Source organism: Fringilla coelebs (assembly GCF_963513975.1).
Source record: "Fringilla coelebs genome assembly, chromosome: 15".
NCBI classification, from domain to species: domain Eukaryota; kingdom Metazoa; phylum Chordata; class Aves; order Passeriformes; family Fringillidae; genus Fringilla; species Fringilla coelebs.
The window spans coordinates 11,101,294-11,123,647 of NC_140041.1; the positions used below are offsets into that span (position 1 = coordinate 11,101,294).

At 46.6% G+C, this 22,354-nt stretch overlaps 1 protein-coding gene across 4 annotated transcripts in view; it reads right to left on the reverse strand.

The window, feature by feature from the left end:
* Positions 1–3,064: 3,064 nt before the first annotated feature.
* Positions 3,065–22,354, reverse strand: part of KLHL3 (kelch like family member 3) — a 45,993-nt gene continuing 26,703 nt past the window's right edge. For 3 of the 4 annotated variants that reach the window (XM_084215670.1, XM_084215671.1, XM_084215673.1), the window contains 9 exons: positions 18,827–18,943; positions 17,705–17,854; positions 15,044–15,161; positions 14,143–14,340; positions 13,131–13,232; positions 9,447–9,575; positions 4,999–5,139; positions 4,653–4,796; positions 3,065–4,410 (listed from right to left, as the gene is read on the reverse strand). In XM_084215670.1, the coding sequence (XP_084071796.1) occupies positions 4,382–4,410; positions 4,653–4,796; positions 4,999–5,139; positions 9,447–9,575; positions 13,131–13,232; positions 14,143–14,340; positions 15,044–15,161; positions 17,705–17,854; positions 18,827–18,943 (1,128 nt within the window). In that variant the 3' untranslated portion in view covers positions 3,065–4,381. The remainder of the gene's footprint in view (positions 4,411–4,652; positions 4,797–4,998; positions 5,140–9,446; positions 9,576–13,130; positions 13,233–14,142; positions 14,341–15,043; positions 15,162–17,704; positions 17,855–18,826; positions 18,944–22,354) is intronic. The other variant, XM_084215672.1, reaches the window with a different exon arrangement.

The following is a 22,354-nucleotide window of genomic DNA, read 5'->3' on the forward strand; positions in this document are numbered from 1 at the left end:
TATACTGTCAGCTACTGAACAAAAGTAGTCTGGTTTACAAAACCAAAAAATTTCACACCCAGGTAAATTACTTCACAATCATTCATTACCCTTGAGGGTCTTTATACATAAAATATACAAATTATAATTATCAATATTTATTTATTTATTGTCACTGAAAAGGAAAATAATTTATAAACCCATAAACAGAGATAAGGGCAGATGAAAAAAAGTGGATGAGCCCATATTCAGACCATAATATCTAGCACACTCCCAAAAACTGCAGCCTTGAGCGACAATGCTCACATGAAAGTGATTTTTGGGCATGATGTGGGCAAAGGGGGCAACTGCTTTGACAATATATGAATAATGAATCCCAAAGGCTAAGACCAAGCTGCATTCATCTGTTGAACCATCACAGTAGCTTGATGAACAGCATTCATCTGTTGAGCCATCACTGGCCTGAGGAACAGGCACCACACCTGTTAAGGATTTTGGTCTCCAAACAATGTAAACCAGAGAAGAGTATTGAGCTTTCATGGTGGTGACAGGCAAACGCTGCCAAGTGTATTTATGGTAATTACTTGTTGTACACATCTATAAAAGACACTTTGGATAAACTGAATGAACTGAAAATTGATTTTAAACACCCCCAATTTATCTATTAGGCACCAATGGAAAAGATGGACTTCATTCAGACCTGTTTGAACAACAGCTTGCTCGAGGCAAATCTGCCCTGCACTGCAAGCCCAGCAGGGTGTGCAGCACACATGATGCTCTTGGGGCTGGGGCTCATCCTGGGGGGCTTTTCTGCAGCAGCAAAGCCCCCTCTAGGAAACCCAGGGCCAGAGTCCCACAAGGGGTCAGGCACAGGGTGACCCCAAAAAGAGATTACAACAGAAGGAGCTGAGGAAAGTGTTCATATTCACAAAGGACCAACATGAAGAGGAGGTTAATGTTTGGTCTGTAAAGCTTTTAGTAAAAACTCCTGCAGTAATCTGTCTGATTTTGGCATCCTTGGGGGTTGTGCCCAGACTGCTGTGGGCAGAGTACCTCTGTCTTCAAGCAGCTCATGCAGGAGCCAAGAAACAGAACCACCAAGTGACAGCTTGACCCCCAAACTACCCAGGAACCAAACTCAGGGCACAAGGAAATTAAATCAGGGTATTGGAACCATTGTAAAATAACCAATAATCTAAGGGCCTACTGGTGACTGAGGTAATGGGTTTGAATTTATCTCATAATGTGGAGCCCAGTGCTGTCCTTCTAACATTAAAACCAACACAACAGCTATCCCAGATCTTTCTTACAACATGGCATTTCTTGTGCAGAGAACATACAGAGTCACACCTACACCACAGCCGGCAAAAACCACACTGGAGTGCACGAATTAGATCCAGAAATGTCATTGAAGACCATAAAAAGCGATCCAAAAATTATTTTAAATCGTCTTATAAAAATATTTACAATAAAATTTGTTAGTACTAATGCTACGTTTTCAGTCCTAGAAAAAGGCAGTCTGTAAAGGGTCTGGCTCAGGTGCTCAAAATGAACAATACAAACACAAAACCACACATCAAAGACAAATTCCAAAGCATTTTGGGGGTGAGGGGCACAGCTGGTTCATCACATGTTGTTTGTATTGCATAGCTGGAAAACGAGGTCACTTGACTTGCATAACACTGCAACGTTTGGGAAGGAAGGGAGGAAACAGCACGAGGAGCACTGGCTGGGCTGGGAGCAGCATCACTCATCCCTGGCAAGGGCCAGTCCTAGCCCTGTCCAGCATCCAGCTCTGGGCCAGCACTGGGCAGAAATGCCATTTTACAAGAGCAGAGAACCACCAGAGTCTGTTTTCCTTACCAGTAAGGAAGGTCTATGAACAGACGGATAGCAGGACACAAAATTATCCCACCTCCAGGTATACCCACTTTTCCCACCTGACAAACACAGCAAATTGCAACCTTGCACCTCTCTAGCAGTACCTACCAATTTTTATCTCCAGCCCACACAAACTCATAGTCTCTGGATAATGTTTGCCTTTACTCCAGTGAAGCCAGAGGTGTGAGAATGTTGGCTGGGAACTGTTCCCAACTGTTGAGCTGCAGTTGGGCTGTACAGTAGCTTATAGAGGAGTTTATTTAGCTTTATGTCTGTACCAGACCTAACAAGGGCCACGTGTGCCCACATCCTTGTCCAGTCACCTCTGCCTAGAGGTGCTACCTTGGACTGAAATGCTTTGTCTGACCCATTTTATCCTTTATTCCCAGGCTGCATGGAAGGGAACCCCCTTTTGGGCCAGTGAATTTGAGCCTGTCCCAGCTGAGGCCTCATCACCTTCCTTATGCCACCATAAAGGTGCATCTCAGGACTCTGATCCTGAAAGGCAGCTGCAGTCAGGGAAACATTCCTACTGGGTACATTCCTGCTGGGATGTACATTCCTCATGGGTGTACATTCCTACCAGGGTACATTCCTACAGCCTCAATGGCTTTTACAGCAAGCAACACCTGACAGGAGAGCAGCACGTCACACTATGGTCTTGGCACATTTCACTGCAGACTGTAAAACTCAAAGCAAAAGGTTTAAAGGGTATTATGGAAAAGACTATTTTTTTTTTTTCTTAATTACTATTTTCAAGACCTCTGAGCTCACATACAGTGGAAGGGTAGACATAAAGAGTAGTAATGCCCTTTCTTTAGACAGTTTGCCCTTGTTTGTGAAAGCAAGAATATCCAAAGAGGAGTGGGAGCTACCTCAGATTCCCCATGGAGGGAATGCCAGCCCCTCTGCAGGGCAGTGACACAACACAGGCAGGGGCTGTTTCCCCACAGTGAACAGGCACCCATCCTACAAGGACTGTGTCAACTCAAACTCCAAAGAACACATATTTATAGAAGAAACCCACTCCTCTACAAAAGCAGCACAAGGTGATGCAGCCTGGATCCCTCTGAAATAAATTTTTAAGTATTTTTCTTTTCTACTGTCAAAGGTCACACAGAGCAGATCTATGGAGACAGAAACCAGCATAACAACTCTGGACAGCTGCCTACAACAAAAAACCTCAGCTGATCTACAAGGGGAGAACAGAAAAAAACCAAACCCAAACAAACAATCAAAAGAGTAGAAAAAATATTTTTCTTCACTAGCCCCCTTTAGCTGGGGAGTTTCTGGGAGCTCACCTCTGTATGCAGAAGCATGTCAGAACTCACAGGGAGACACAAAAAGGTATTTTAAAGTCAAACGCCTTCTTAAACTGAAAACTTTAAGAATTTGGTATATAAGCAAGACAAGTCCCGTACATCTGGATCTAGATTTGTCTGTTTTGAATAATCTTATGAGTTCTTCATACTAATAGAGGAATGCTTTTAGTAAGGGCAAGACTAAAATAGCAATTCCAGTGACAGTGATTAGTTAATCTCCCTGCTCTGGAAGCATTAAAACACTGCAGGTATTTTACTTGGCTCATTAATCCCTGCTTGGGTGACAGAGGGCTCTCGCTGCATGGAATGTCTCTACATTAATGGCACCATAAGGTTTTTTTAACATCTAAATGCTCTATTATGAAATGGCATTGAGATGCTGGACAGAGCTAGAACTGAAGCTTTCAGAAACGTGTGGGTTGGGAACATTTTCTATTCAAGCAACATTTGTTTCACAGGAGCAACAAACCCCGTGGGAGCAGCATGTGTTGTGTGGGGCTGGGCAGTTGTGTGTGGCTCAGGTGCCGAGAGCTCAGCCCCAGGGAAGGCACTGCCCAGCAGGTCCCGTCACGCACAGCACACAGCATCCATGGCAAGTAGAAAAACCACATGGTGTTTATTTCCACAAGCATTTCAGGGGTACATACAGCAGTCCAGTGGCACGTACAAACGTATGGCTGAGACAGCGTCACACTCGAGCCAGACCACCCTGTTCCAGTCCATTTCTGCTGTTTTTCTCTGCTGGAACTCAGAAGTTTCCCCTGCCAGTATTGAAGTCCACCCTCCAGGCACAGTGAGTAAGTAGTTCAACAATGTGCACGGAGCATCAGTAGGGAAGAAATCCAGAAACGTTTGTTTTTACTCACATGCCCAAACGTAGCAGTTTTGTTTCACACAAAAAATCCCGTGCCTGCAGTCCAAGCACAGTGTTTATCTCAGGACACATGCCATCGAGAAGAACAGCTGATTGCACCACAGATAACAAGCAACACCTCGTGTCTAGCATGGAACATGTCCCCAGAGGGATTTTCACTTGGCTATGCAATCCACTGCAGAGTGGATGATGCTTGCAACGTATCACTTGTCATGCTAAGACATGAACAGCAATGAGATGGGTCAAGTCAGAGGTCGGTCATCTTCCCAACTCCACCTAGCTGGATCCACTTCACTTCTGCTCCTCACATTGGCTTGATCGTGTGTCACAAGGGTTTGTGAATCACAGCCACACCTGTTGTAAGAACAGACAGACACAGTTATGGCAGGAGCAGCTCCTGGCTTGCCACGTGGCTACAATCATCCTGCAAAGCCAAAGGCCAGCAACGAGGGAGGTGTCTACCACCTCTGTGAAAGCTCCTTCTACTGAAATCAACGCAAAACATACAAAAAAAAGTACAATTAAAGCTTTAGGGGGCATAGCCCTCAAGTTTAGGGATGACCCCACTGCTGCCCTCTCTCCCACTGCCCGTTTACCTGCATAACTCCTCCCTGTGCTCATGCTGGTTGGCAACAACGTCCACTTGTCTGTGCTGGGGTTGTAGTACTCCACCGAGGCCAAGTTGCAGGAACCATCATCGCCTCCCACCACGTAGAGGAGACCATTCACAGCACACACCCCTCAAAGCAGAGCACAGATGGTGAGACACGAGCTAACTCATCCCCCACAGCATGCTGCTGCCAAATTCCAATTCATCCCCAAACAGATCCCTCAACTCCCATTTTTATCTTTTACAACGCTGATCACATACACCACGAGCACACCAATTGCATTAAAAAGCCACACACAGACAACTGAGCCAGAAAGGCTTCTCATGGTTACCTGCATTTCTTCTGCACATATTCATGTCTGCTACTTGCTTCCAGGTGTTTGTCCCTGGGTCGTAGACTTCCACACTCTTCCTCACCAAGGGCCCGTCGTGGCCCCCGGTGGCGTAGAGCAGCCCACTGAGCACACCAACACCTGCCAAGCACAGCCAGGTCAGCCAGAGCCCAGGGACAGGGCTGCACATCCCTGCTTCTGCTACTGGGCACGGCCTTGGCCTCTCCAAGGCACTTCCCAAAGCATGGGGCACATGTGCATTGAGATCAGCAGGCACATGGCCAGCTCTGCACCCGCCCACCCTGTGGCACTGCAGCAACCTGCACAGTAACACCTGGCACATGTCCCCTCTTAGGAAGCTGTCAGGCTACCCAAGACCAGCAGTCTAGTCCCATGACACTCCTCTGCCTTTATTCCATCTCTTTGCACTGACTTGCTCTCTGCCTCCCACCCCACCTTGTTTCCATCTACCTGATATTTTCTGCCATGGGACCCTCTGCTTTTAGCCTGATTCCCCCTTTCAAGACTTTTACTTTTGTTTTTCCTGCTGCCATTGTGCCACAGGACTTCATCCCTTGGATGATGTTCTTCTCCTCAACAACTTGCAGCTCATCAAGCTGCCACTTGATTCCTCTCCTCCCACTCCCACCCCAAAACCTGGCAGCACTTGGCACAGACAAGGTGCCTCCAATGCCACCTTCTCAGACATTTTTGGAGGCCCCTGGCCAAATCTCTGGGAATGACAGGGATCTTAAAGCTACTTCTGCCTAATATTAAGTAAATTAGTTAATTAAAATGTTCACCAATCCGCGAGAGTTAAAACTTCCAGCAACATATCTTCGTTAATAGGTTCAAAGGCCTCTATTAAAATTAACAAGGTGGGATGTTAGTAAAACAGAAACAGATCTGAATCACATCATTTCAACCATGGGCATTAACCACTGTGCAGGGAGGAGAGGGGCCCTGCCAGTCTGATAGCAACAGGTCTTTTACTTGCTCCATGTGCAAGGATCTCTCCTGGTCAGGAAAGGAGAGGGCAGGAACAGCTGCTGAGCCAGAGAACAGGCACACTGAGGCTCTGCAGCTCCATCAGGAGCACCCCCATCTGGGGACAGGTACACAGACCTACCACTGTCACCTCTCCCCTCTCCAAATTATCTTAGCTTGCCACTGCTGGGTTTGGTTTTGGGCCAGCCATCTCTCACTGTACCAAGAGGCGATGAAATCCTAATACAACACTGGGATTCATGGTTCACCTCTGGCAAACATACAATTAATCTCTAACTGCCATAAATATCCACCTTACTGCACTACATCCTTGGTGTGGTTGAAGTACTCCAACACACTCAGGACTTGGGAAGAGCAGAACACATCCACATGTGTGTCCTGGCTCCTGAGCTGTAGCAGCTGTCTCCCAGTTCACTGGGAAATGGAAAGTCACTTAAGTGCATCTGAGCCCAGCAGCCTGGCTGTGCAGCACCTTGGCATTTGGCTATATTCAGCTGTTAGTGGAAATTTTATACTCATAAGAAATAACTTAATGAGTAAACTAATTTAGCAAGTAAGAGAGCAAAAGAGTTGGAAACACTCAAGCTTTTTCCCATGAAACTGCATCCTTGTGCAGTGAGACAGGGCATGCAGGGACAGGACATCCCTGCCAGCAGAAGTGAACCACACAGCTGGTCCAGCAAACCCTGGCAGTGTTCAGCAAATGTGCAGAAGTGGCACCTGGGGACGTGGTTTAGCAGAGAATGGGGCAGTGCTGGGTTAACAGTGGGACCTGATGATCTTAAATGTCTTTTCCAATCTAAAAAAATGTATGATTCTACAAAAGCTGGGCAGCACCTGCACAGCCCCAGTGCCTCCAGGGACTTGGGGACACGTGCCATCCGCCCCACTAGATGTCAGCAGGGGACAGCAGTGCAGAGCACCGTGCCATTGCTGGAGCTGCACAGCAGACTGTGCTGCAGCACTGCTGCAGCCAGGGGCACTGGGCAGTCCTCTCCATCCCTGCTGGAGGGGCCTCTGTGGGACAACCAGAGCCTGAGGAGCTCAGCTTTCAGGTGGGGAACGGAAAACTGCAAAGTTTAGCAGAGGAGTATGAGCATTCCTACAAAGGACTTGCTCCATGGAGAAACACTTGCAAAGCAGCACTCAGAGCAGAGTGTTTCCAACAAAGACAACTCACTAAAATCCATTTCACCACAGCCACAAAATTCCTGCTGTTTCAACACACTGCCAACAATAGGAGATACTCATTCTGCTCTCCTGGAAGGCTGCACTGGACTAGGTTTAAGCAACAAGCAGATACTACAAACCTCTTCCACAGAACTCAAACCAACAGTGTGTCCATGTTTACCTCACCTGGAGCTACAGAAAAGATACTGATGTGAGGAGAGAGAGACACCGCAGAGAGCAGCCTCAGCCTGCCCAGCTCAAAAGGGAACTCCCACCACAGCTTGACCTGCAGGGTCATTTCAGCCCCAAAGAGCAGCCCCCAGGCTTGCCTGTGGGTTCCTACACAATTTAATATCAGGGAGGACCTATGGCACACACTGAGCATTAAGACCAACAGTGACAAATTCCTATTCATCTGAAAATGATTTTAAATGCAGTGGATAAGAGCTCTTCTCCCTTTCAGAGTTGAACAATCACAGAGAAGACAAATTACTACCTGTCCCAAGATCGTGTAGGAAATTAGAAACCATCAAGACTAGAATCCAATTGTTTTACAACAGGTTCCTTCCTCTAATCCTCCAGATCACCATATCTTGCCAACAAAAAAAAAAAAAATCAACTAAAAACTACCTAAGCAGGGACAATCTGAGATGAATTTTGTTATCCTACACATCACCCAATGTGCAGATGAGGTTTGCGTTGCAAAGCACCCACTGGGCGCTTGCAGGAAGATCCAAAATGAAAATTCCTCTGAAACCCTACAATGACAGGGGAGAGGGAGGTGCAGCTTGGCTTGCCCATGCCCAGCTGTGCCTGCAGCTGGCGATTTGGAAAGAGAACTCCTCGCTCACAAGTGAGATGCATCTGCTAGCAAGGCTACTTAGAGACACCGAGCATTATTTCATTGATCCAGAAATCAATCTCAGTCTGGCAGATTTTGTCAAAGCCACTGTCAGACCATGTCTGGGTGGGCTGTTTGGGGCCCACTCTGGCTAACTATGGACCCCAGCCCGTACGGTCTTACAGGGACGAGAGCAGAAGATCGGAAGCGCTCTTCTCCATGTGGGAATGGATGGCCTCTGTTTATTGTCTTGAGAACCACCAGATGGGAAGACCCACATGGAAAAGACGGCTCATGGCAGGAGGCTTTTATACCCAGGGAATGGGGGGCACAGGAGGAGGGCCACAAGCAAAGGGATACAAGTGGGGAGGGGCGTGGGGAAGGACTGACCGAGAAAAGACCACCAGGGCTAACGCTTAGCGGGGGAAAAAGGGGGAAGACCTTGAGGTAAACAGTGCAAACTACCAAAACACCCAGTGCAAACAACGAAATAACTATTTAGGGCAATATAACAAGCCATGAGAGCTGCTCAGAGATTCCAAGCCGTTACATTTTCACCCCTCACAGGAAGCAGAGCACATAAGAGGTTGCACTTGCAAGCCCAGCAATGGCAAATCCCACTTTTCCCTCCCTGTGTGTGAGCAGAGCAGGTGGTGTGTCACGGACATATTTTATGAAAAATCATTTTGCTAGGATCTTTTCTCCTGAGAAGCTGAGAGGCCTCAGAAATGAAATGTAAACAATAATTATCTTCTGCTGTGCAATGCAACAGGCGCATCTTTGATTGGTCTCATGTGGTTGTTTTTAATTAATGGCCAATCAAGGTCCAGCTGTCTCGGACTCTCTGGTCAGTCACAAGATTTTAATATCATTCCTTTCTATTCCTTTCAACCCTTCTGATGAAATCCTTTCTTCCATTCTTCTAGTGTATGTAGCCATGATATTTTCTGAAAAATCCTTTCCTTGGGATTTTTTCTCCTGAGAAGCTGAGAAACCTCAGGAACAAAATGTAAAAGGTGATAGGTGGATCTGTTAATTGTCTCATGTGGTTTTTTCTAATTAATGGCCAATCACAGTCCAGCTGTCCAGACTCTCTCGGTCAGACACAAGCCTTTGTTACCATTCTTTTTCTATTCTTAGCTAGCCTCCAGATGAAATCCTTTCTTCTATTCTTTTAGTATAGTTTTAATACAATATATATCATAAAATAATAAACCAAGCCTTCTGAAACATAGAGCCCACATTCTCGTCCCTTCCCTCATCCTGGGACCCCTGCGAACACCGCCACAAGCGTGGTTTTACTAAATAATTTTCTTTTAATATAATCCACATCATAAAAGAATAAATCAGCCTTCCGAAGCACGGAGTCAGCATTCCCATCTCCTCCCGTGCCGGGGCTGCCTGTGAAGTGCACGGTGCTGAGCTGTACCTGCCCCGCTGCGCCGCGTGCTCATGTCAGCCACGTAGGTCCACTCGTTGGTGGCGGGGTTGTACTGCTCCACCGTGCTCAGGCACTGCCGCGACGCGCCGTCGTAGCCGCCCACGGCGTACAGCTTCCCTGCAACACACACAGCCCGGCTGGCAAGGGTGGAAGCCTGGCAGGGAAGGCTCACAGGCTTAGCAGAGAGATTTTTGAATGTAGAATGTCAAGAAGAAATAGAAATGAAAGCGGGTTTTGATGTAGAAGAAAGGAATTGCTGAGCCAGTCTTATTGGATAAACCGAGGAGGCAAAGGGTGTGTTAGTTAGAAGGGGTTTTTATGGCTTAGAGCAAAGGATAAACCCACCTCAAACAAGAAGATGTTTTTACCAAGCAGAAATAGAGCACAGGCAAACAAGTCAGCAAATGAAACAGTGCAAGTAATAAAAAGGTCTCAGAATTTTCCACTGCAAGAAAACTGAAAAACAACTTCTAGCTTAAATTGTAATGTACTGACTTTTAGTGATTGGAGAATAGTAACATGAATATGGCAATTACAGTAGTTATGATAGGCTAAAAGTTAAGGTATAGATTGGTTCTTCTGTATTAAGATGCTCAGCAAAGAAAAGAATATAATGCAATGTAACCAAAGGGTCTCCAGGCCTGCCTGCAGCTGGAGCTGACAGCTGTGGGCACAGGATCTGTCACCCACGACCCTGGACTGCTGTAACATCTTGGATGGAATAAACTGCATTTTGAGAAGCTGCCTGGAGTCCCACATCTCTCATTCAGGCTCTTACACAGCCAGGCTCACCCACAGGCACAGCCTCAGGTGGCTCTGGGGGACACGCCTAAACCTGTCACTGTCATATTTTCTAGAAAATCCCTTCGCCAGGATTTCTTCTCCTGGGAAGCTGAGAAGCCTCAGAGAAAATTGAAAACAATATTATCTCATATGCTTCTCGTGTGTTTTGCTGCTTGGAATGTGGTGTGGAGATTGTTTATCCAACAGGTGGTTGCTTGATTGGTTTCATGTGAATTGTTTTTACTTAATGACCAATCACAGCCAGCTGTGTCGGGACTGGAAGAGAGAGTCACGAGTTTTCATTATCATTCTTTGCAGCCTTCTGTCTGTATCCTTTCTCTACTCTTTAGTATGGTTTTAGTATAGCAGTCTTTAATATAATATATCATAAAATAATAACTTAGCCTTCTAAGAACATGGAGTCAGATTCCTTCCTTCCATCATCGGGGGCACCTCACAAATACCACATAAACCTGCTGGGATGTCTGAGGAAAAGCCAAGCAAAGGCATCTGGAGTGGGCTCACAGACAGGAGTGATTTTTTGTAAGGCTGTTAAACTGCCAGCAACGCAAGGATACTCCACAATAGCTTAATCAGAAGAAAACAGCCCAGAGGGTTTTCCAAATTACTTGTTGGCCCAGGAGAAGAGGGATTATCAAGGTGTGTTCTGTTGATGGAGCGTTCCCCCCCTTCAGGTGTGCTCAAAGTGTCTCTGCACATTAATTACAGCACCACATGAGCAATAAATACAAAATAGCTTCTTATAATTATATAATACCTGCAAAGAAACCCAGACATGACTTTGTAGAACTTGGGTGAAATGAAACCCAGAGATGCTGTGAGCAGCTGGTCCCTCGTGCCCAGTGATGACAGCACAGGACACACTGAGGTGTGAGGGTCTCCTGGGGTATCCAGCCCTCCCTGCCTCAACTCACTGAAAGCTGACACACACACACACTTACTGAGACCAGAGAGGCACCATCAGATATCATGGGACTGCATCATACATGAAACAGGGCTGATGCTCCACTGTGTCCTCTGTTCCCAGCCTGACTGATCCTCTCCCCTTGTCTCCCTGTATCATCTATCAGCTTGTTTTGCATTTAGGCAGTTAATTCTCTGGGGAGAGAAGAATTCTTCTTACTAAAGCAGCCAGCACAAGGCATTCTGGTTCAAGTCCAGGTCTCCTAGATGCTACAATGAACAACAATTAAAAAAGCTCAACTAATATGTAGAAAAATTCTAACCTAAATTTTTGTACAAAACCTAGAAATTATACCAATTCTCAATCAATGACAGCAGAGCCTGGCCATATATGAGCTGTGCAATTCTTTGCATGCACAAGACTCCTGCCAACAGTTATCTTCAGCCTTAGGCTTTTGCATCCTCCTGTTTCTGGATGTTTCCAAGGCTCCAAGAACAAGCTGGCTCTTTTCTTTCCCCCTCAGGCCCACTCATGGCCTCCTTCTGCACCTTCCTGTCTCTAGGAACATTTCAAACTCTTATTTGTGCTGTTGGTCCTGCCTGGTATTTATCAGTGAATCAGGCAAGAGTGCCAATCCAAGCAAGACGATCAATTTCCCTGGCTGACACAGATTATTAGGTATTTTCAGTATATAATTGATCATCAGATCAATTTTTGTCACATTCAGATGAACCCTGTGGATTAACTGCAGGCTGCAGCTTGTTCCCTACACCAGTATGATCAGCTCTTGTGCTCATCACATGCCCTTATTATTTTTATCATGGACTCCAACATATGCAACACTTACTTGTGTTTTCAAAATAAGTAAAGGAAAAGGGTTTCATCAGCATCCAGTAGAAAATCTGTCCATAGAAATGCATCTCTCAGGTCCATATTTAATACTTTTGTGCATTCAAGCCACTTGAATAAATTCCAATGACTGACAGCAGCCCAGCACTTCCCAAGCATGGGCCAATTTTGAAGGAGGTGCTTCTTAAATATGCAAATGTAATGACCACTATTATTCTGACTTTATCTCCCTTGTTCTTCTCACATAAACAGATTTCATGTACACTACCATATTCCATGTACTTCCCACTCAAACAGGTCCAACCAAAGCACTGTAAAGCATAGCTTATATGGTTTATAATGAGGCTTGTGCCAAAGCTGCTCTGCACTGCACTAACAGGAAAGTGCTATGCCACACTAAAGACAAGTTCAAATAAAGCCTTTCACTTGCTTCAGAATAGATTTTGTAAAGAAGAAATGGTTCCTGCTGAAACTTTTCATTCTCCTGAGTCCAAACCAAGCTGCTCAGTTCCAGCTGCCTCAAGTTTGGTGCTGACCCAGAGGTGCCAGCAGCTGCCACCATCCTGCCAGACCTCTCTCTGAGCTGCCACAGCCTTTGCTATCATCAGCCCCTGCTCATTCAGGAACCTCAGCAGAGCTCTGCCTGATGTCAATAAACACAGGTTTTAGTATTCCTGCCAAACCACCAGCTTGGGGCTGTGGGACAAACTCTGTTCCTGTTTCTCCGGCTGAGCAGATTTTCCGTGATGGGCATTCCATCCACGCAGCGTCTGCCAGCAGCAGCAGCATCCACTGCACAGCAGTGCTGGCTTTCACCAGCCAGAACCAGCCCAGCAGAATTGGCATTCAAAGAAACCTGCACACACCTGATTGCATTCACAGGAGGCATGGGCTAGTCTGATACAGGTCTGAGGCTCTTGGAAAGCTACATATGATTTTCCACCAAGATAAAGAGGAGAATGGAAAAAGTTGCAGCAATTACGTCATATAAAATCAATCTTTCCCAACTGGGGTAGGGAACAGCTCTTGCCATTCCCTCCTGCTGCACTTAACCATTCAGGCTTCTGTTTGACAAGTAACATTTGCTTGATGGAAATGGCTGCTCATTTTCTTACCCTCCACAACTCCAACTCCAACACTGCTTCTTCTTGTGTTCATGGGAGCCACAAAAAACCACTCATTGGTTTTATAGCTATAGGCCTCAACTGATGCCAGACCTAGTTAAAAAGGGGATACACAGGTTTTCTAATTAAAAAAAAAGAGAAGAGAAAAAGATTGGTGTTGCACTTTCATCTGCCTTCCACCTCCTCCCAAGCCCGTCATTCCCACCATGCTCCTGCAATCCCACTTCCTAACCCCTTGCCTTTCAGGCTGGGACCAGCATATGTCAGTGCCACTTCTTCAGTGGCTGGGAAAACTGTTACCCCATCACCCCAGCCCAGGACTGCTGCCTCTCCAGTGTGCTGAGGCCACCAAGGTGAGCAGGGTCCAAATTCCAAGCCCAAAAGCCCCACATCCTTTCAAGTGTTACAAAAACATCCATGCAAAGGTTTAAAAATTCCCCCAGACCCTGCTGCAGGAGTTAGTTCAGGGCTTAACCAAGTGGCAGAGCTTTACAGCAGAGGCAGAGGTGTGAATCTAAACATGCAGCTATGCCAAGACAAATCCCTGTAAGATTCCTTGCTAGTATTTTATTCATGTTGCTATGAAAAATTTAACTGAAACAAGGAAAAATCCTTTTTCAGCCCAGAAAAAGCACAATCATACAGAGAATGAGGCTGTATCACAGTTCTAAAAATAATAAGAAGAAAGAAAATAATAAAGGGTGAGATTCTCTGCAATAAAATAATTTTATTTAATTGCAGAGAAATAAAGAAAACAATAAGGAAAAGAAAATAATGAGGGTGAGAAAGAAAATAATAACGGTGAGATGCTCTGCAATTCCTGATGGGTCAGAACATGCACGTGGGCAGCTACAACAAACACCAATCCCCATTTCTGGCCCCCTCTCTACGGAACCCATGGGGAAGGGCACAGGAACCGCTCTAAAGCTCCGCAATCTCCGCAGGGCCTCCGAGAGCCCTCTGGCCAGGTCAGGCAGTGCCTGGTGTTCGCCCAGCCACCTACCAGTGCTGCCATCAAAGCCTCCCACGGCGTAGAGCAGGTCGTTGAGCACGGCGGCGCCCAGCGTGCTGCGCCGCTCCTGCATGCTGGCGATGGACGTCCACTGGTCCTTGGCGCCGTCGTACACGTCCACCGTGCGCACCCGCAGCGAGCCGTTGAAGCCCCCCACGGCGTAGACGCTGCCGGCCATGAACACCACGCCTGAGGAAAGGGGAGAAGGGCTCACAGCAAGCTCTCTGGAGCTGCCCCAGGTCCTGCTGGCCCGCCAGGGGAGAGCAGAACGCGGGCGAGGCTTTGGGGTGTTCCGCGGGTTAGCGGAGTTGAGGTCGAGCGTGGTAAAACGCGCGTGTCGCGTGGGAGGGGAAACGCACATGGCAGCATAAGGCACAGATGGAGCTCACACCTGAGTGAGTAATTCTGTGAGCCAGAGGGAACACCAAATGGTGAGCCACATTCGCAACCCTGTCAGATGTTTTCGGAGGAACATTCCCAACTTAAAGATCGGCTCTCCGTCACCCGCTCCTCCGCACCAAGAGGGACTGACTCAGCTCCTTTGATTTTCACTAGGAAACCAGCAAGGAAAACTGGACCTCTGTGGGCTGCTAAGACAGCAACGGGGGAGGAGGAGAGGAAACACTGATGGAGGAACAGCCAAGAGAGATAGATGACGAAGGGGAGACAGTGGGAGGGCTGACAGGCAGGAGCAACCCCGCTAGAGAGCAGGACATCCACCTGAACAAGGAGGGAAAGATGTCTGTAGGGAAAGAAGAAAGCATGGCAAAAAGAAAGAGCTGCTGGAGGCCAGGAACACAGAGGAAGCTAAAAGGAGGACTAAGGACATCCATCCAGTGCTGAAGAGGTGCATTAGGGAAACAAAGAAGGTTGCAGCAAAAGTTCCCTTTACCTGCTCTGCATCTCCGTGAGGGAAGCTCAGCAACCTGATCCCACCGCTCCTCCTCAAAATCATAGCACTCCACACTGCGAATGGCTTTGGGTGCTTGCCCACCCACCACAATCATCACCTGCAGGGGGAAGAGAAGAGCTAGAAAACCTCAGACATGACCCTGGGCAGCTGCTCTCTACAGAGAAACCATCAGCACAACCCAATCAAGAGCAGCTGCCAAAACGTGCTGAAGGTCAGCTAGAAGCCTCTGCAGGGACATTTATTTCAGGCAATTATATTTCAAGGGGGAAAAATTTCTCTCCAATTGAATGCATGCTAAATTTCTCTCCAATTTAATGAAAGATAAATGCCACCCCATTTACCCTTCCTCACTGTGTCCAAGGTGGGCAACTTGCCCAATTTCCCCTCAAAATAGAAAACCTTTTGGCACCACAGCATACCCAAGACTCACTGCAAAAGTATTTTTAAGTGAAGCAGATTCCAGCATAATTCCCACTGGCAGCCCACTGTTTAGTCATTATCTCCATGGTGGTGCTAAAAATAATCAATGCCACTCAGCAAATAAAACGTGACAGCTGCGGTGCCACCTGCAGGGAAGGTGACACTCAGGGAAGTCACCAGAGCTGGCACAACCTGGGGGGTCTGGGCTGTTGAAGGATGTGATTTGTCAGCTTCATTAAGGCTTTTGGCTGCCACAGGTACTGAAGGAAATGCAGGAATTAAACCCTGAATTCCTTACAGGTAGGGAAGAGCTATGTCAAGGTGGTCAAGGGCAACCTCAGGAGGGGAAGAACCACTCTGATGGGTCAGGCTAAGGGTTCATCCAGCCCCAGACTCCACTATCAGCAACAGCAAGGGGTGGAAATTGGTGGGAAAGTGAGAAGAACAGAAGATCTGGGCAGCATGTAGTGTGGTCCTTCCCAAATCTGCCCTGTTGGCTGCCAGAAGACAAATTCCCATGGATACGGGTGCTAGGAGCCTGCAGCTCTGCATTCAAGGGTGCCCATGGCTCTGAACCCCAGCTGGGCACTGCAAACCAACACCTGCACAGGCAGCCAGCCCCCAAAACACCTGCACTGGCAAGCAGCTGGATCTGCACTTTGTTCAGCACACACTTCATTCAACCCTCCACAGCCATCAAGAGGGGATGGGCTCCCCTCACTACAGCAAATCAGTGGGACAAACACCACCCAAGGCAATCTGATGTTTACAAGGCAAAGGAGCTAGAAACAAGATAATGTGGCTTCAAATATTGATAAAGAGTAGTTGGAAAACTGGCTTTAGCCACTGCAAGGCGGCTGGGAGTAGCTGAGGGGATAAGATTATCACTTGGGTCACTCAGATAGCAAACTCGACTCCAAGCAAGGTTGCTTTAAAAGCAGGGAGCTAGACAGCAATTTAAAGAATTTGAAGAGCATGGAAATAGTGGCCTGTTTGATCTACAAAGATGAGAACATGATATTAGGAACCAAATTAAGTCTAAATTAACAGCCTGACTACTAGTTGTGTAACAGTCTCCCATGGAAGCCGCAGGGCTCCACAGGATTACAGAATTAAGGGATTTCCCAGCGGACAATAATCCCTCATCAGCAGCACCAGCAGGCCAGATGAAAGTTCCTCAGTAACAGGATTGCTGAAAGATCATCACCTCCTTCCCTTTCTTCACAGTTCAAAAGAAGGGAGGAGAGACCTGCAGAAGGATTTGGGTTTGTACTCATAGGTCATGCTATAAAAGATGTTGAGAACTTCTGAACTCATTGATTTGCTGTTCCTTTTATCCTTAACAACTTTAGTCCTTGAACAAGGGCCATGTCAGCCCTTCATGATAGCCCCAAAGCTGTGCTCTACCAACTTCATCTCAGCAACAGCAGGCAGAAAGGACACTGCCACATGCTGCAAAACCACAGCTTCTCAAAGGGCAGCATCCAGGATCCAAATATCAGGAACAGCACAGATCTCATACACCATCCCACAAAGCAACCTCATTATAGTCTGCGCTTGGAAAAATAACTTATAGTCTGTGGTTTTGATGTCCTGGAATCTCCAAATGCTTACTAGCACCTTCAGTGGCAGTCTGCTGAGAGCCATTGTGCCAAACTGTTTATCTCTGGGCACAGAGAAAAGCTCCTGTGGTCGTTTTTTCTTCACTAATAAAGTGGTGGCTGGAGCATCCCACGCCTGCAGGATAAACGTGGGGAGTAACAAGGATTATTTATTCAGTTGCTGCTTTGAGTCCATTGAAATTCACTTCAGACTTCCTGCCCACAGGGCTGGGTGCTGCTGTTTCCTGCTTTCCTGGCTTCTGATTATGGATACAGGAAAGGAAGAGACACCTACTGTGACCCTCCTCAGCGGGGCTCCAGGACACCCTTTGCAGGCAGCAGCACCTCAGGCAGCCCTCCCAGCACTCCAGCAGCCACTTGTGGCTGACAAAACCTCTCAAGAGCAGAGATACTCCTTCCCCTAAGGGTTTATCTAAGCTTATTCAACTTAATTATGTTTCCTTGCTGGGCACAAGCAATGCCAGAAGAGGGAGTAAAACACTTCCAAGCACGACCACGGAGTCAGTAAAAAGTAACACAGCAAGTTCTGGATCTCAAAGGACTGAAAATGCCACCAGGAACAGGGGTGAGGTGACACGAAGTGACAAGCTCAGCTTACCTTTGGCAAGCTAACGGGGGTCCTTGGCTTTGTCCTGGGATTCTTTATTAGTTGTCTTTGATCCAGAGGAAGCAAATGATATTTCATGGCTTCAATAAGGAAGTCTTTACAGGTGTTGTTATTCTTGATTAAAGCTTCTTCTTCGACTGTCTGAGAACATGCACACACAACAAAGATCATTTACACTGGCACAGGTCACAAGGAGCTTCGTGGAAAGAACATTTAACCTGGAATTTCCCTTCAAATGTACCAACATTAAAATAAAATGGAGGAGACAAACACAGAAGAAGCACATGCAGTAGCATCCAAGTTTCTCACCTTTTCCCAAGATCACTCACAAGAAGTGAGTATTTAATCACCCTCTGCAAAACACTTGATGCAGCAGAGGAGAATTCACCAGGAGCCTGGATACAAAGTAAGTGATTTCTTTTATCTGAGTCAGAATGTTTAAGGAGAGGCAGTATCTTTTATTCCATTAGAAGATACAGATGAAAGAAAAGCAAAACCATGATGGGTTCATCTTGTGAATACCAATTTTATACCAATTGTATTGATTTTTTTAGACATATGATAAAAGCATAGTAGTCAAAGAGCCCAAATGCCAACCCCTTCTCTGGGAATTCTCAGCTCATTATCTAGGCCCAGATGCCAGGAATTCATTTATGAAGAACAATCTCCAAGTCAGACTGAGCCAGAGAGTGCCTCCCCTGCCAGCCACACAAACCCATATGTATGCACAGCACACATCTTAAACCAAAATTATCACACATTATGTGTTTCCATTATGATGTTTTGCCTGTGCATGACAGAAAAAAGCTGCACGATCTTGTAGCACCACCACTTCAGTATTTTCAGGGTGAAAAATCACAAGATATTCACTTATCAATGTTTCCCCTAGAGGGACAGCAGCTCTACTCTCAGCATTGCCTGGCAGAGCATTTTCAAGAAGGTTTCTGAAGCCCACATTGATTTCAGAGTCCACTCAGTTTTTGCTTTTATTCTTCTGCATACAGACTCAGCAACAGTCCAAATTACCCATCTCAGACACAAACAGCCAAGCCACTGATTAAGGAGCAACCAGCAGCTTAAGTGCAAGCATTGATGACTCCTTTGCAGACTGACCTGCACCAGGTAATCTCTGGGCAGAAGGGGCAGGCGAACATGCTCCATCAGCTTAGCCATGTGCTCCAAGCGAGATTCCTTCTCATAATTTATCCAAGAGATAACTGCTTCAAAGACCTACACAGATAAAGCACAATTAAATAGGGAAGAGACAACTTCCTTGCAGAGTCACCCACCCAAAATCAGCAGCATAGTGATTGTAGAGCATCAGAGGAAGGGGGTGCAAGATCTCTATCAAACAGATGAAGCAGCTGTGGCTGCACAGAGCACAAGCAGCACTGCAGCAAAGAGCTGAGCTGACCATGCATGTTAACAAGCAGCCTCCCATCTAGATGTGCTGTATCACTCCCAGAGCTAAGTGCATGTCCAGAACAATCATATACCTCTTGGACATTAGCACTGGAAGGCAGCCAGGAAATTTAATGAGCCTGCTGACATTTGCACTGGACATTATTCATTAAATCAGCCACAACAATTACTCCTGATAACAGAGATCTCCCTCCTCCAGGAGCCTGGCCACACAGTAAAGTCACTACACTCATATTTAATCACTGCACCAGCTCCACCAGCCCCCAGAAACCACAAAGTCTTGAGGACAAGTTCCCAACTCACACAGGGCAAGCCCTGCCTGCAGCCATGGAGCCTCTGCACTGCCTGCATTTCCCTGCTAAAAATACTCAGATACTCCAGCTGGGGAACAAGGGCACACTGGGCTTCTGGTCTGAACCAAAATCTAGTTTTACTTCCAGATCCAGCTGGTTGAGATAAGCATCCAGAGCTGGAGCCCGTGACAAAGTGCTCACAAACAGCCCCATGGGCAGAGCCCTGGCGCAGGAGAAGCCTCCTATGCGGGCTCCTGGATGAATATGCATGTGCTTATGTAACTGGGAGCCTCACTCACAAAAGAAAGGCCTAAAAATGTCACCAGCAGTGGGAAAGGCTTCCTGAAACACCCAGCAAGGCAGGAAGAGGGGCTGATGCAGTCTCGGATGCTGCACAGCAGGATCTGGATCACTGCAGTGGAGCTTCCCCACAGAGACAGAATTAAATTCTGACACATAAACCACGTCTGCAGGCAACACTGCCCAAGCTCCCTCACTGCCCAGTTACTCAGGGGGCTGAGCAGAGACCCCATCTGTCCTGTGCTTCCCCCAGAGGCATCCCTGGCCCTTCCTTCCAGCATGCCAGGCAAGCACCCTTGGTTTCAGCTTCCTTCCAGGGTCACCAAATGGTCAGGCCAATTTGCACAGATAATTATTTCTTTCTTTCCATGCCGCCCATCACTCCCCAAGAAACCATTTTGTTTGGTCCAAGGTCACTAATTTGACAAAATCAACCAAAAATGAGGGCACCATCTTTCAGTCCCCAATTGTTGCTGGTAAATGTACTTGCAGGAGGCCTTGGCAGACACTTCCTGCCATGGAGGAGATGCAGAGCAGAAAGGGGTTTCTTCCTCTTAGGCTAAACTATATACTTTTAAAATGCAGTAAAGCACCAGCCTCATTTCCTGTGCCAACAAAGTTCCTGCTGAACTGTTTGGAATTCAGGACACTGCAATGAGGATTTAAGCAACTCAACAGGGAGCAGTGTAATCAAACCACAGCAAATGCTGAGGAGAACAACTACTGCAGAGCCTTTAAGTATTTTAAAATTAAAATAAATAAGCAAACAAACATTTTAACTTTGGCCATGAGGCCTTTAAAGTAGAAACTGGGTTGTTGTGAGATTTTTTTAACTGTAAATGAGTGTGGAAGGAGGATAAAGCAAATGTTTAGCTGACAAACAGGCTTTTCATTAACCTCTTCTGCTCAAAGGCTGAGCTGCAGAATGGGTTACAGGGCTGGGACACACCCAGCTAGAGGTCAGGAGGACAGTGAGCAAGTCTAAAGGAAGGTAAGGCGAATGTGCACTAGGAATATGCACTAGGAATGAGCTGCTTCCTCAGTGCTGGCACCCACCTCTGAGTCAGGCAAACACTGATGCTTCCCTGCTGTGCCTACTCTAAAAATAACTATTTTTTTTGAAAAAAATCCGATTCTGGCACCTTCCATTGGCTCTGATTCCTAATTTCAGAGAAGGGGAAAAGGCTTTAATCCAAGACAGCAATATCTCTATTTAAAGGCCACATCTGTTTCCAGTCCTGCCGTGCCCGCTGCAGACCCCGAGCAGCTGCTGCCGCTCCCCCGGGACCCTCCAGCCATGCAGGACCTGCTGCCAGGCTGGGATGGGCAAAGCAGCTGCCCACACAGCTTGACTTAGAGCTGAGGCACAGGCTGAAGCAGCAGCTGGCACCTGCCTGGCTGTAGGAGCAGTCCCAAGCTTGGGAGAAGGAAATTTCCCACTCTGTGGAGGAGAAGGGTAAAAGCCTGGAATATCCCCTCTCTGCATGCTGCCTAAGGAAAGAGCAAGCCCAGATGTTTTCCCAGTCTCTTCAGCCAAAAATCCATTTGTGTTAGAGACTCCCAAGAGTGAGGGCCAAACCTTGCATCAGCTTCTGCTGCATGTCAGCAGCATGAGACAATGAATCAATTACCAGACTCTGTATAGAATCCCCAATCCAAAAATCCCAGCCCTCTAAAAAATTTCTTTAGCCACTGTTCTGAGTTGGCAGGAGACCATTCTCAAGTCCCTCCACTTCATACATTTTTAGTAAATAACAATTATTATTTTTATATGGTTTTTTAGCTTGCCAACAGTAAAAAGAGCCAATTAGGTCAGGTACAGAAAACATTAATAAAACTGTCTTCCAAGTACTCTACTGGCTATAGCAAAAAGAGCAAGCAGGGACAACAAACCTCTGCCCTTTTCTGAAAAGGCTTGTGTAACTGCAGAGGCTGGTACAACAAGGGGGACAGAAGAGAAAGGAGAAGAATCTTTGAGTGATGAGAAAATGCTGTCACTACTTGACAATTAAAATAGATTTCTGTGCTAGCAGAGAATTTTTCTCCTCCTGATGGCCTAGGGGTATAAATAAGCCAAAATTGGCGAAGGGTATATTTTATTAAACCAATTGATATTAGTCACAGGGTGGCAGAGGAAGGGGAGAACACACAAATTCCTGAGGCATTCCAAGGGCAATTCTCCCTCCCTGATCCTGGCAGGACTTGGCTCTAACACTTCCCAGTGATCCAGGGATGGCAATGCTCTGGTATGAGACACAGCAAGAAGAGGAACGAGAAAACTCCTTGTGAAATCTGGCTGTGACAATGAAGCTGCCAGATTTCTGAAGTGTTTTGCACATTCATACACACAGATATACGTGTGTATGCATAGACTGGTATCCACACATATAAACTTTTATATCATATATAACTGAAGCATTAGCAGCTAGGAAGAACAAAAGTGAGGAAAATGGCTTGTCTGTCATGAAGTTAACATGAAACAGCAGCCTATGAGTCTGTCCTCAATTTCCAGCACTTCTTTGAACTCCAGCACATTCCATATTTATGTTCCATTCCCATTTTCTGCCTCTCTCCTGTTATTCAGGTCTGTTGTTTTGAACGTGCAGCTTATGCTTACATTTCCTTC